At 36.7% G+C, this 12318-nt stretch overlaps 1 protein-coding gene across 1 annotated transcript in view; it reads right to left on the reverse strand.

Moving 5' to 3' along the window:
• Nucleotides 1-3578: 3578 nt before the first annotated feature.
• Nucleotides 3579-12318, reverse strand: part of MYH1 (myosin heavy chain 1) — a 41800-nt gene continuing 33060 nt past the window's right edge. The window contains exons 31-40 of the mRNA XM_007482985.3: nt 9306-9489; nt 8516-8681; nt 8299-8423; nt 7804-8112; nt 7504-7707; nt 6463-6588; nt 6204-6374; nt 5965-6069; nt 5748-5843; nt 3579-3833 (exon numbers count right to left, since the gene is read on the reverse strand). Coding sequence (XP_007483047.1) covers nt 3681-3833; nt 5748-5843; nt 5965-6069; nt 6204-6374; nt 6463-6588; nt 7504-7707; nt 7804-8112; nt 8299-8423; nt 8516-8681; nt 9306-9489 — 1639 coding nt within the window. The 3' untranslated portion in view covers nt 3579-3680. The remainder of the gene's footprint in view (nt 3834-5747; nt 5844-5964; nt 6070-6203; nt 6375-6462; nt 6589-7503; nt 7708-7803; nt 8113-8298; nt 8424-8515; nt 8682-9305; nt 9490-12318) is intronic.

The raw sequence follows: 12318 nt of genomic DNA on the forward strand, positions 1-12318 counted from the left end.
ACCCCTGACTTTCTTCCTTTCTACCATAAATTTCGTGATGTAGTGGCCACTATCCCCTAAGAAAAATTTCATCAGTTTCTTTGTTTATGAAAGTCATGTCCAAAATATAAACTCTCCTTTGTTTACTCCACCTTTTAAAAGATGAAAGTATAGTTTAAGCAAAGCAAGAAACTATAAACTGTTATTTTGTCAAAGATACAGCTGATACTTGAAGTCTACCATCATGTTTCCTTGCCAGATTAATGATCTCTTTTGGACTTCTAATGGACTTCTTGTCCATTTTCACTTTTAGTCCAAGTGCCTTTAGTAAACTACTATGAAATTGTCTCTTCAGACAATCTCTCTTGATTCTAAACTGTTTTCTTTGGCTTTGTACTTCCTAACAATGGTTATATCTTCTTTATATACTATACTACTTGCTCCTTTTCCTTTTACCTATCTACTTACTTTTGAATAAGGGATATGTTTCCATAATAATATTCAGTCATAACAGTTTGAGACCATGTGGTTTACTGCTACTTCTTTCCTAATATAAAGAGCTCCTACTTATATCAGAGCTAATTTTTAATAATTATGTTCATAGGAAAAATAATGACATAATGGTGATATGTGTGTATGTATATATACATGTACATCTATAGCTCTCTATCTACATATTTTCATACATATAATTCCCTCATTTTATGGATATATTCTGGTTTTAACTTAGTTTAGTGGCAGTGATGTTTCCATTATAAGGGCAAAGCAGAAGACAACACATGGACACAGCAATACTATAGTCAAGCATCTTCTTCAGTGCCCAATCAGTAGCTGCGAAAATGATGCCTCATGCCAAAATGGCAGAAAACCCCATAAGCTTCAATGAAAAATTACCTCACCCTCACCAAGCATTGACTTTTATCTCTGTAACACATTTGCTTAAGATATTTCTCCAAATATATTGAGGGGACGATGAACATGGAAGGAGATGATGACCATGTAAGGATCCAAATCATAAATAGGATTCCAACTTTTCCAAGGCAAGCACTGGTTTGATTTAGTCTTTTTTATCTTTAGTGCCTAGCATACTGCTGATACTTAAGTACTACTGAATTGAATTAAATCAAACATCACTTGGGATTCATCAGGGAACAAAGAGCTAAACATATTCCTATATCAAAGGGTATATATACCTCCCAACTGAGATCAGAGGCCAAGAAAGTGTGTGTGTGTGTGTGTGTGTGTGTGTGTGTGTGTGTGTGTGTGTGTGTGTGTACACACATAGTATTTGTGATTTGGGGGTAGAATTTGTATTTTGAATGTTATAAATAATGTTTTACTGGAAAATGGTTTTCATTTAATATATATGGTTTCAAAAGTTTAACTGATTTTTATTTAGTCTTGGGGACAAAGGTTTTCTTGTGGAAAGAATATCTCCAATTCTATAATAAAAATAAAAAGGAAAACATGATTCTTTGATCAGGAATTAATTTTGTGACCAACTTTTAAGTTATTTATAAAGTTGAATAAACGCAGGCCAGCTCTCTTTTCTATGCCTAGGGATACCCTTTTATGAATTTAGTTAACTGTGCTTTTCTGGAGACAGCAGGCCTCCAAGCTTAATAACTTCAGACCATCATCGGGTGGCAGAGATTACATCTATTAAGCCAAAAGCTGTATCTCAGATCCTAGTTATTAAGATATCACCAGGCTCTCTCATTCTCAGCTGGATACCTTAAGTATTCTTAGGTCTAGTATACTTGGACTGAAGCTGAACTTTCCTATATATGTTGTCTCCTCAAATTAGAATATGAATTCTTTAAAAACAGAGACTGCTTCACTTTTTAGTTTGTATCCCAGGGATTACTTGGCATAATGCTTGGTTCCTAGTAAGAAACTAAAAATGCTTTGTCATTCTTATTACTGTTTTGTATAATAGGCCTTATGTATACACAAGAAGAAAGTCACCAGTGAGATATCTGAGAGGATACCTTCTGTAAGATTGCTCTGATAAAATGTTTTTCCATCAGAAATCACTTTGTTTGGGTAATTAAGTTACTTATATAATACAAACACACTTGAGAAGTTTGAGATGAGTACAAATTGATATTATCAAATACTTTTCTTATGATATCCAATCAAGATTAATGTACAGAAGGAATGGGAGTTGGAGTAGATTGTATTCAGATCACCTAAGATGGAGGCACTTACATGGAAGATGCCAGCGACCTATTTTTGGGAGAAGACATTCTGTGTTTCTCTAATACATGAATGGAAATGACCTTTCCCCATTAGCTGCATAACCAACACAGACTACATCTTTACAACTTCCAGACTTGGACAGTCTTCCTCTTTCTGGCTTCATTTAAAAGGTGAAGGTCTTATTCACTCAATGCATAGGCACCATAAAATGAGTTGAGAGGAAGGACTACCTTCCCTCCTTTTCCCATTTAGATCTTGTGCTTTCAAGAATTAGGCTTTGTGTTTTAGTCTAATCAATTTCATTTCTCTTTTTCAGTTCTAGGCATAAACAGGTGAATCCCCAGAAGTGGATTGGAGCCATGATGACCTTGGAGGAAGGGTTTCAATCCATAATTACAACTATTAGGACAGTGAAATCCTTAGAAGGCAAGGTACCAAGAATGTAAACTCAAAGGTGGCTTTGGATTTAGAACTTTGTCAAATTAGGCTGTATAGAAATGGAATAAAACCATGAACTTAATTGCCTCCCCTCTGCAGAGACTGAGGTGGTGTGTTGGATATGTATGTGGGTGGAGGTAGGAGGATTATGAACCCACCTGATAGGTAAGTGGGATATATATGTCCTCTTGCTATACTTTTGAAGTAAATATTATTTTATAAATCCTAATCTGACTTTTAATGACTGAATAGAACTACTGAAATATAAGACCTCCCCTCCCCAAAACTGGGACAGCATGATTTAAGGTAGCTGGAGCCAGTGGCAGAGAGGCAACTTATCTCCAAGACCCTTAAGGATATTGGAGAATTGTGGTAGAGGGGTAAAATGTAACACACTTAGCTTCTAGATAGAGGGGTCAAGGTAGAAAGGAAGGATAATGTGGAATTGTGGAGGACTGTCATGGAAGGAATGTGTTGCAGTTTCTTGGCAACCTGTGCATAAGGGCACTGAGATTAATGGAGAATAAGGGACAGAGGAAGATATAAAACACAAATGTGCCAGAAAAACAAATTACCCTACTGCCCCCAACATCCTTATACTATCTATAGATTGTATCTAAGAGTCCAACTATTCTTCATTATTTTTTTTTCCAAACCCTTACTTTCCATTTTAGAATCAACATTGTATGTTGGTTCCAAGTCAGAAGAGTGGTAAGGACTGGGCAATGTAGGTTAGAAAGGTAGCTAGGAATTGTCTGAAACCAGATTTTAACACGGTATCTAACATCTCTAAACCTGGCTCACTACCACTGAGTCACCTAGCTCAGGCCCAACAACTCTTCACTGATCTCTGAATGAGGAATGTTGTGACTATTGTGAATTTTACACAAGTAATCTTTTCTCAAAGATTATAAAAATTGATGAATAGGTATAATTAAAAAAAGACAGACAAAAGAGTATCTTTAGTTTCCTAGAGTCTTTATCTTCTAGTACAATAGGTACAAAATAGTGACAAAGATTTTCACATTCTGTGTTTCTTCAGTCACCTGGAGATATAAGGATTATTCCTCACTTATAATTTTTGTATGGACCTCCCTGCTCTTCACTCGGAGCTTGTTGACCTGGGATTCAGCGATATCAGCCCGTTCCTCAGCTTCCTCCAGCTCATGCTGGATCTTGCGGAATTTGGAGAGGTTGACATTAGATTGTTCCTCCTAAGAAACAAAATGAATTTTTAAGAGAATGAAAGACTCTGATTTGGAGCCTGAGGATATGTCACTAAATATGTATTTTGAAACTATAAATTGAGGGGATTAGTTTATATACTATTTAAGGTAATGTCTGACTAGAATTTTTAATTCTCTGATTCTTCTTGAATCCAAAATCAGATAGGTCTCAAAACTCTTGGTTAATTTTACTTTTATGCTTTGCATTTTAAAAGAATGACTAAGAATTCATAAAACTTATCTTTAAAATATTAGGATAAATTTCCTTGATATTTTTCAAACTGACTCAACATATAATAATGGCTGGCACAATGGAAAGAGTAAGAGGGCTAAGAGTTTAAAGCTTACTTCAGACATTAATACCTATATCCTTATGTAACTCATCTAAAATAATAGGAATAATATAGTGTTTATACAGCATTAAAAAAAAAACACCTTACCTTCTGTCTCAGAGTCAATACTAGTTAACACTTCCAAATTAGAAGAATAGTTAAGGGCTAGGCAATTGGAGTTAAATGACTTGCCCAGGATTAAACAGCTAGGAAGTATCTGAGGCCAGGTTTGAGCTCAGGACCTCCTTTCTCCAGGCCTGACTCTATCTATTGAGCCACTGAGTTGCCCCTCATGTAGCATTTTAAGGTTTACAAAATGCTTTTTAAACATTATCTCATTTTATCCTCACAACAACTCTGGGAGTTATCCTTATTTTATACATGAAAAAATTGAAGCAGATTAAGTTAAGTGGCATGCTCAGGGTTTCAGGTCTTCCTAACTCCATATTTAGCACTCTATCTGTGTGCTAACTGTGGCCTCACATATAAGAAGAGGACTAGTTGAATTTTAATACCTTTTTTATTCTCTAGTTGTGATCTCATTTGATTTTCAAACTACTGTCTGGCAATTTTCATTAAAGGAAAAATTTAGCAGAATGTAAATTTATATTTACATCCAAGTAAATTATTCTAAGTACCCAAGCTTATCTTTATGAGTTTAAAAACTGGAACCAAACAAAGAAAACAAAATTTTAATGCTTACCATCTATGGGATCTGATCTTTCCTATCTTTTAAAAGTCTTGATTGTGTATTACTGCCACCTTACACTGTCTAAATTTATGAATTCAACAATTTAATTTAATAAACATTTACTATGTTCAATATACTAATTATCTAGGCATTGGAGATAAAAGCCCCAAAATGGAACACTGACCTATTGATTGCCTTTGCATTTGCCTAGGCCAATGGCCCTGACCATTAGCCATAGATGAGAATTTCTCATGTATATATTTTTTTAATTGTGCTTAAGATAGTATGAGTTCAGAAAGCAAAGTAAGGTAAATTCATTTGTGACATCTCTAAAAAGGATAAATCTGTACTATCTCTGAATGGAAACTTTGAAGGTAGGAGTGCTAAGGGAGGGATCAAATCATTCAGTCTGGTTCTATTATCCTTGAAAATGTTTTTTTTTTTATTCCTGCTATGCTGACAATATTCTCCCCTCCACTCCATTTCTATTTCTTCTGATTCCTTTCTTGCCCCCACTCCCTTTTTAAAACTTTTCCTTCCTTCTACTAAACTCTGGAACTGAACTAAACCTGGAAACATAGGTGAATATGGAGCATTGTGCACCTCCTCAATCTGAAAAGCCATGTTCTATAATTGAATTAGTATTTATCATTGAATCAGTTTTGAATTTAGTTTCAGAAGACCAAACTTTGAATGCTGGCCCTTCCATTTAGTAGATGGGTAACTTTGGCAAGTAACACCTTCTCTATACTCCAATTTCCTCATCTGTAAAATGAGGGTAAAAATAACTCTATCTCCTTTACAAGGATATTGTGATGCTCGAATGAGATGCCACATATGAAATTCTTGATCAAACATTAGGAATAAATCTGTACTCACAGCTTCCTCTGCTTGTCTCTTATATGCTTTCACTTTAGATTGCAGTTTGTCCACCAGGTCCTGAAGTCTGAGAACATTCTTACGGTCTTCTTCAGTCTGAAAGAATTTGTAAATAAATGGTTTATTTAAAAGTTAAATTATCATTATGTTTACACGTAGAAATATTTGTAATCCTACTGTACTCTGTGCCAGAGTCCAGAAAATCTTTTCCTCTTACCTGATAAGTGAGTTCCTTCACTCTCCTCTCATGTTTGCGGAGACTCTTCACAGTTTCAACATTGCGTTTCTGTTCACTTTCCACCTCCCCTTCAAGCTCACGCACCTGGAATAAAGAAAAAGGGTCTTGGCTTTCTGCTCAACCATGGCCAGATGTTCTTTGTTTCATTTTGTTTTGGAGGATTTCTATTAAAGAATTTTTGCTGTGATGAAAAAAGTGAAGATATCTAGAATACATACTCTGGCCTCTAGTTTCTGGATTTGCTTCTTTCCTCCTTTCAGGGCCAGCTGCTCAGCCTCATCCAGGCGGTGCTGCAGGTCCTTCACTGTCTGCTCCAGGTTCTTCTTCATCCTCTCCAGGTGAGCGCTGGTGTCCTGCTCCTTCTTCAGCTCCTCAGCCATCATGGCTGCCTGGTTAGAAAGGAAACCAAGAAAACTATAAATATCAGCTAGTCATAAAATTATATCAAAGAGAGAAATCAGTGTGCTTTCTGCTCACATCAGTGATAGCCTTCTTGGCCTTCTCTTCTGCATTCCGGGCTTCCTGAACCATGTCTTCCATCTCACCCTGGATTTGGGAAATGTCTGTTTCCAGCTTCTTCTTGGTGTTGATCAGACTGGTGTTCTGGATAAAAAAATAAAAACAAATGATCTTGGTCCTTCTTTCCCAATGACTATATAGATCATAATCTTTGGAAGGAGTTCAGGGAGGGGATCTGAACCTGTGATTTCATCAATGTGAAGAATTTCTCAAGATGAAACTCCCTACAGTCATGCAAATTGCTAAATCAGCAGTAACTTATAATGTTGGAGGGTGGTGAAGTGCCTTGCCTAGGGTCAATGTCAAAGTAAAATCTTCCTGACTCCAAGGTTAGCCATCCATCCACTGTGCAACGCCACCTCCCAGAGACTACATGCCTAATTTTTTTATGTTGTAATGTCCAATATTGTATATATAGTCAATTCTTCAGCATTAAAGAGGAAATGATTTGATTCAATTCAATAAATATTTATGATGTGACTGCATAATACTAGGCCACTATGGGTATGGAAAAAGATGAACAGAAGACAGGTCTTCTCATCATGTAATTTATATTCTAGTTTATATTTTTTTATATTATATAAGATAAGGCTGATTAGAATCAACTGTAATAATGGATGTACAAAATGCTACATGCCTAGAGAGGAAGGGATAACATTCAGTTAAAGAAAACAGAAAGACTTAAGAAGAAGGTGGATTTGAGTAGGCTTGAAGGATAGATGAGATTTTGACAAGTATGAAGTAGAGGAAAGAGAAAAAAATGATACCAAGATGTGGAGCCACTATGATTAGAAAAATGATGGTATCATTAAGAAAAATGTGGAATTCATTCCCAATGAAAAGGACAGATGCAAATGATAAATCTTTTTTTTTTTAACTTTTTGTCATATAGAAAACTCCTTAGTTCTGGCAAGTACAAAAATATATTTCAGCAGGATCTAATATGAATTTTTCCTTTTTTTCATCCTCCTAATAGAATATTTTTATAATTATTCTCACCTGGGTGTGTAGGAGTTGCACACGTTCACTGGCATCCAGAAGCTCTTGTTCTGCTACCTTCCTGCTCCTCTCTGTCTGTTCCAGAGTTGCCCGCAGCTCCTCAATCTCAGCCTGCAGTAGGTTGGCTCTGCGCTCAACCATTGCCAGCTGCTCTTTCAGGTCCTCCTGGCCTCGGAGAGCATCATCCAGGTGGATCTGGGTATCCTGGGCACAGCAAACAAAAACAGTTCTTCCTCATGTTCTGAAGGACTCAGCCAAAACTAGCCATTCAGAGAGAGTGAAATGATTGGCTCCATTTACCTTAAGTATTCCTTGGGTATTTCTGTAGTTCCGTAGGGCCTCTGCAGCCATTCTGTTGGCATGGTTCAGCTGGATTTCCATTTCATTCAGATCTCCTTCCATCTTCTTCTTTATCCTGATGGCATCATTCCTGCTTCTGATCTCAGCATCCAGTGTACTCTGCATTGACTCTACAACGCGGATGTGGTTTCTTTTCAGCTGATCAATTTCTTCATCTTTTTCAGCAATTTTCCTGTCAATTTCAGACTTCACTTGATTCAACTCAAGTTGGATGCGCAGGATTTTCCCTTCTTCATGTTCAAGAGAAGCCTTCATGAAAGACAACAATAAAGTCAGTAACAGAATGGGAAGAACACTGTGTTCTAATAACCTGAACCCTGAGGAACTATTCTCCATGTTTACTCTGTATCTTTCTTTAAGGCGTTCTTTCCATAGCTACTAAGAGTCAGACTGAATGCAGGTTCTGAATGGATCCGTCTACATTTTTCTATGTACCTCAGCTTCTTCCAAAGCAGCCTGGAGTTCACACTTTTCTTGCTCAATTTGTTTCTTTATTTTCTCCAGCTCATGGATACGTTTGCCTCCCTCAGCAATCTGCTCAGTGAGGTCAGAAATCTCCTCTATGGATGGATAGGTAGGAAGAGATTGAGTGAGAAGGGTGAAAAAATAGAAGAGTCTTCCAAGTCACATTAGTGCAAACGAAACAACTCACGTTGCAAGTTCTTGTTCTCTCGTTTCAAGGTTTCCAGGTGGTCTAAGGATTCCTCATAAGCATTCTTAATCTTGAACAGCTCTGTGCTGAGGGAACGAGACTCTTTCTGGGAAGCCTCCAGCTCAGCATGAGTTTCCTCATATTTCTGTTTCCATTCTGCCAGGACCTGAAGAATAAAGAATTATCAACCCATTCAACAGAGGAAGTAAGAAAGATTGAATTCATATATATATATATATATATATATATATATATAAAATTATATATATAGTCAACTTAATTTGACTTGGAAAGATATGCAGAGTAACAATATTAAGTCTTAGTAACCCATAGATATCCTCTTTAGATTGGTTGGAGGATTTAGGACTTCTCAGATAGAGAAAGCAATATCATCCCACTATTGCAGTATATGACCCAAACTGTCATGCAGCTTAGTAGACATGAACCACCCTCAATCTGGGATTGTTAGGTACAATTCATACATATATAAAGAGGTGTGTGACAGTAAATACTTAACAGCTAGAGTGTTAATGGATAATACCCACAACAAGCTTTAAAGTTTTACCTGTGTTTATTAACATTTCCTCCATGACTTTCTCTAGATAATAAAAATCCCCATAAGCCCTGATTTACAGATTTCCTAAGTATAAATGCTCCCACTGAAAATTTAATAATTGTTCTCAAAATCCCATAGGAGATGATTCTAACACACCTCTACAACCCAAACAAATATCTTGATGTTAATAATGGGGAACTGAGTATAAGTAGAACAAAACATAGTGTGGAATACCTTATCAAAATTCCTTTGCTTTTTATCTAGAGCTGCACAGGCTGCATTTGTTCTCTCCACATCAATCATGAGGTCCTCCACTTCATTTTGTAACCTTTGTTTGGTCTTTTCAAGGGAAGCACATTTGGCATTCACAGCTTCTACATGTTCCTCAGCATCTTGGAGACGCTGAGCCAACTTCTTCCTGGAAAGGAAAGTTCACAGTTCTAATTAGATAGAGTAAACAGAATTGGATGTTTCAGAGTACTCTGAAATTATGAGTCTATCTATCTATCTATCTATCTATGTATCTATGTATCTATCTATGTATCTATCTATCTATCTATCTATCTATCTATCTATCTATCTATCTGTCTGTCTCAAAAGAACTGCACTTGACTACCCAACTTGAAATTTTGGGGGTATTCATGCAATTTAGTGGCAAGAATAAATGTACAAATTAGGAATGATGTGTTGAAATAATTTGAAGAGAAAACAAAAGAATAAAATAAAATGTAAGAATAATAATTTTTCAATTTACCAAGAATTATGTTTATATTATGGTTAATATAAATTAAGGATCCGATTTTATTACAGAGGAAGCATAATATAGCTGATAGTTTGCCAGAATTATCATTTAAAAAACCTGAGTTGAAATCTTGTCCAGGACACATAGTCACAACCTTCCTCAAACTCGATTTCCTCATCTGCAAAATGGATATAAAAATAGAACTTGCTTTATAGGATTATTGTGAGAATCAAATGAAATAGGATATTTATAGTACTGTCCAAACTTAAAAAGGCTATGGAAATGCAATTTATCATTATCATATCTAAGGCAAAATTAGAGAATTCTAATTAGCATAGAATTTAAGTGCCATGAGGGCAGGGATTGTTTGACTTTTGAATTTTTATCTCTAACACTTAGCACAATAAATGCTTATTGATTGATTGGGTAGATGAGTCAATGAGGTTTTAAGATAAGGACAGCACAAAAATAGAATATTAAAGATTTTAAGATATTGTACAATTTTTTAATATTCTTTCATTTGTGTGTTGACAGATCATTCCAGCAAAGTGGAAATACTTCATAAGAATAGTTAAAATAGGAAGCTATCAGGCTGCACTAATTAATAACATCCATCCAAGAGTCTATATTAATTCCCATTTCAACATTCTTTTACCTTAACACTCATAATTCCCAATCCAGATAAACTAAATTTGTATTATTTACTACTTATGTATTTTCATATTAGAAATTATAAAATTGACTTGGGGTTGTGCTCCATGTAGCTGGTCCTAAATGTCAAAATTGGCTTAGGGTCAAGATGGTGGCCTAGAAGGAGCAGAAGCTCAGACCTCTGAATATCTTTCCTTACCGATCAGAAACTGAATGCTCCTAGGGGACTGAAAATCAAACCTAACAACAAGACAGAGCAAAGGAAACCTCCTGCTGGACTCAATTCAAAAGGTAGGCCCTCCTGAAAAGCCAGAATCTGAGAACACTTGGGTTTAAGGGGAAGGCAGAAGGAAGGTCCCAGGCCCACCTAGAGTGCTGAGATTCCAGGGGCAGTGGGAACTTCTAGACAGGCAAAGGTGATGGTCTGGAGGGTGAACCTTGTGGGCCAAGTTCAGAGCTTCAAACACAGACAGTGGGAAAGGAGATAGAGAGGGAACATAGACCTGACAGCCTGGCTAGAGGTGTGGAGATCCTCCATATTTGCTCCAGCCTTCCAGGAGGTTTTGGACTCAGACCACACCTAGCCCAACCAAGCTGAACTTAATCCCATCAAAAGTCTTCAGAACTCAGAGAAACCTAGGCTCCACACCCATCCTACTCCAATGCTGGGCTTTAATCCAATCAAAAGCCTCCAAGGACAGGAAGCTCAAACCCCCAACAAACCTCCCCTAGAGACTGTACCTAGAGAGCTTCTGTTAGAGTTCTAAGGGGGGGAGACTGACAGAAGTCCCCAAAACAAAAAAAAAAATGAGAGGGGCAAGAACACAGACAAATACGGGGAGCAAAGAAGGGGTGAATGTGAGCAAACAACAGAAAAAGAAGGAAGAAATTACAATAGACAGCTTCTATACAGCGAACAGAACAGAGGGGGAGGGAACAGCAAACGATAAATCAGAACTCCCAGCGAATTGGATACAGACTGTGGAAGAACTCAAAATGCAATTCAAAACACAATTAAGAGAGGCTTAAGACAATTGGGGAAAGAACTTAAAAACTAAGATAAGTCATCTAGAAACAGAAGCACTTGAACTAAAACAAGAAAATGGTGTCTTGAAAGCCAAAAACAACCAGCTGGAAAATAAGGCAAAGGAGATGAAAGACGAGGTAAAGAGGATGAAAGATGACCTTCAAAGAAAATCAGACCAGAAGTAAAAGGATGACCAAAAATCCAGGGTTGAAATCCAGGCTTTAAGAACCAGAATACAACAACTGGAATTAAGTGACCTCACAAGGCAGCAGGACACAATAAAACAAAACCAAAAGAATGAAAAAATTGAGGAAAATATGAAGCATCTCATTCACAAAACAGAGGATTTAGAAAATCATTCGAGGAGAAACATTTTAAGAATCATTGGTCTACCAGAAGACCGTGACAAAAGAAAAAGCTTGGACATAATACTACAGGAAATTATTCAAGAAAACTGCCCCGATATCCTAGAACAAGAGGGAGAAGTGGAGATCGAAAGAATCCACAGATCACCTCCTGTATGTAATTGCCAACTGACAACACCAAGGAATATTATAGCCAAATTCAAGAACTATCAGACCAAAGAAAAGATATTACAATCTGCCAAGAAGAAGTCATTCAGATACCATGGAACTGCAGTGAGGATAACGCAAGATCTGGCTGCATCCATACTGAAGGACAGAAAGACATGGAATATGATATTTCAGAAAGCAAGGGAACTAGGTCTATAACCAAGAATCAAATACCCATCAAAACTGACTATATTCTTATAGGGGAAAGTATGGTCATTTAACAAAATAGAAGAATTCCAAGAATTTTTAAAGAAA

The sequence above is a fragment of the Monodelphis domestica genome, chromosome 2 (genome assembly GCF_027887165.1).
Source record: "Monodelphis domestica isolate mMonDom1 chromosome 2, mMonDom1.pri, whole genome shotgun sequence".
Taxonomy (NCBI): domain Eukaryota; kingdom Metazoa; phylum Chordata; class Mammalia; order Didelphimorphia; family Didelphidae; genus Monodelphis; species Monodelphis domestica.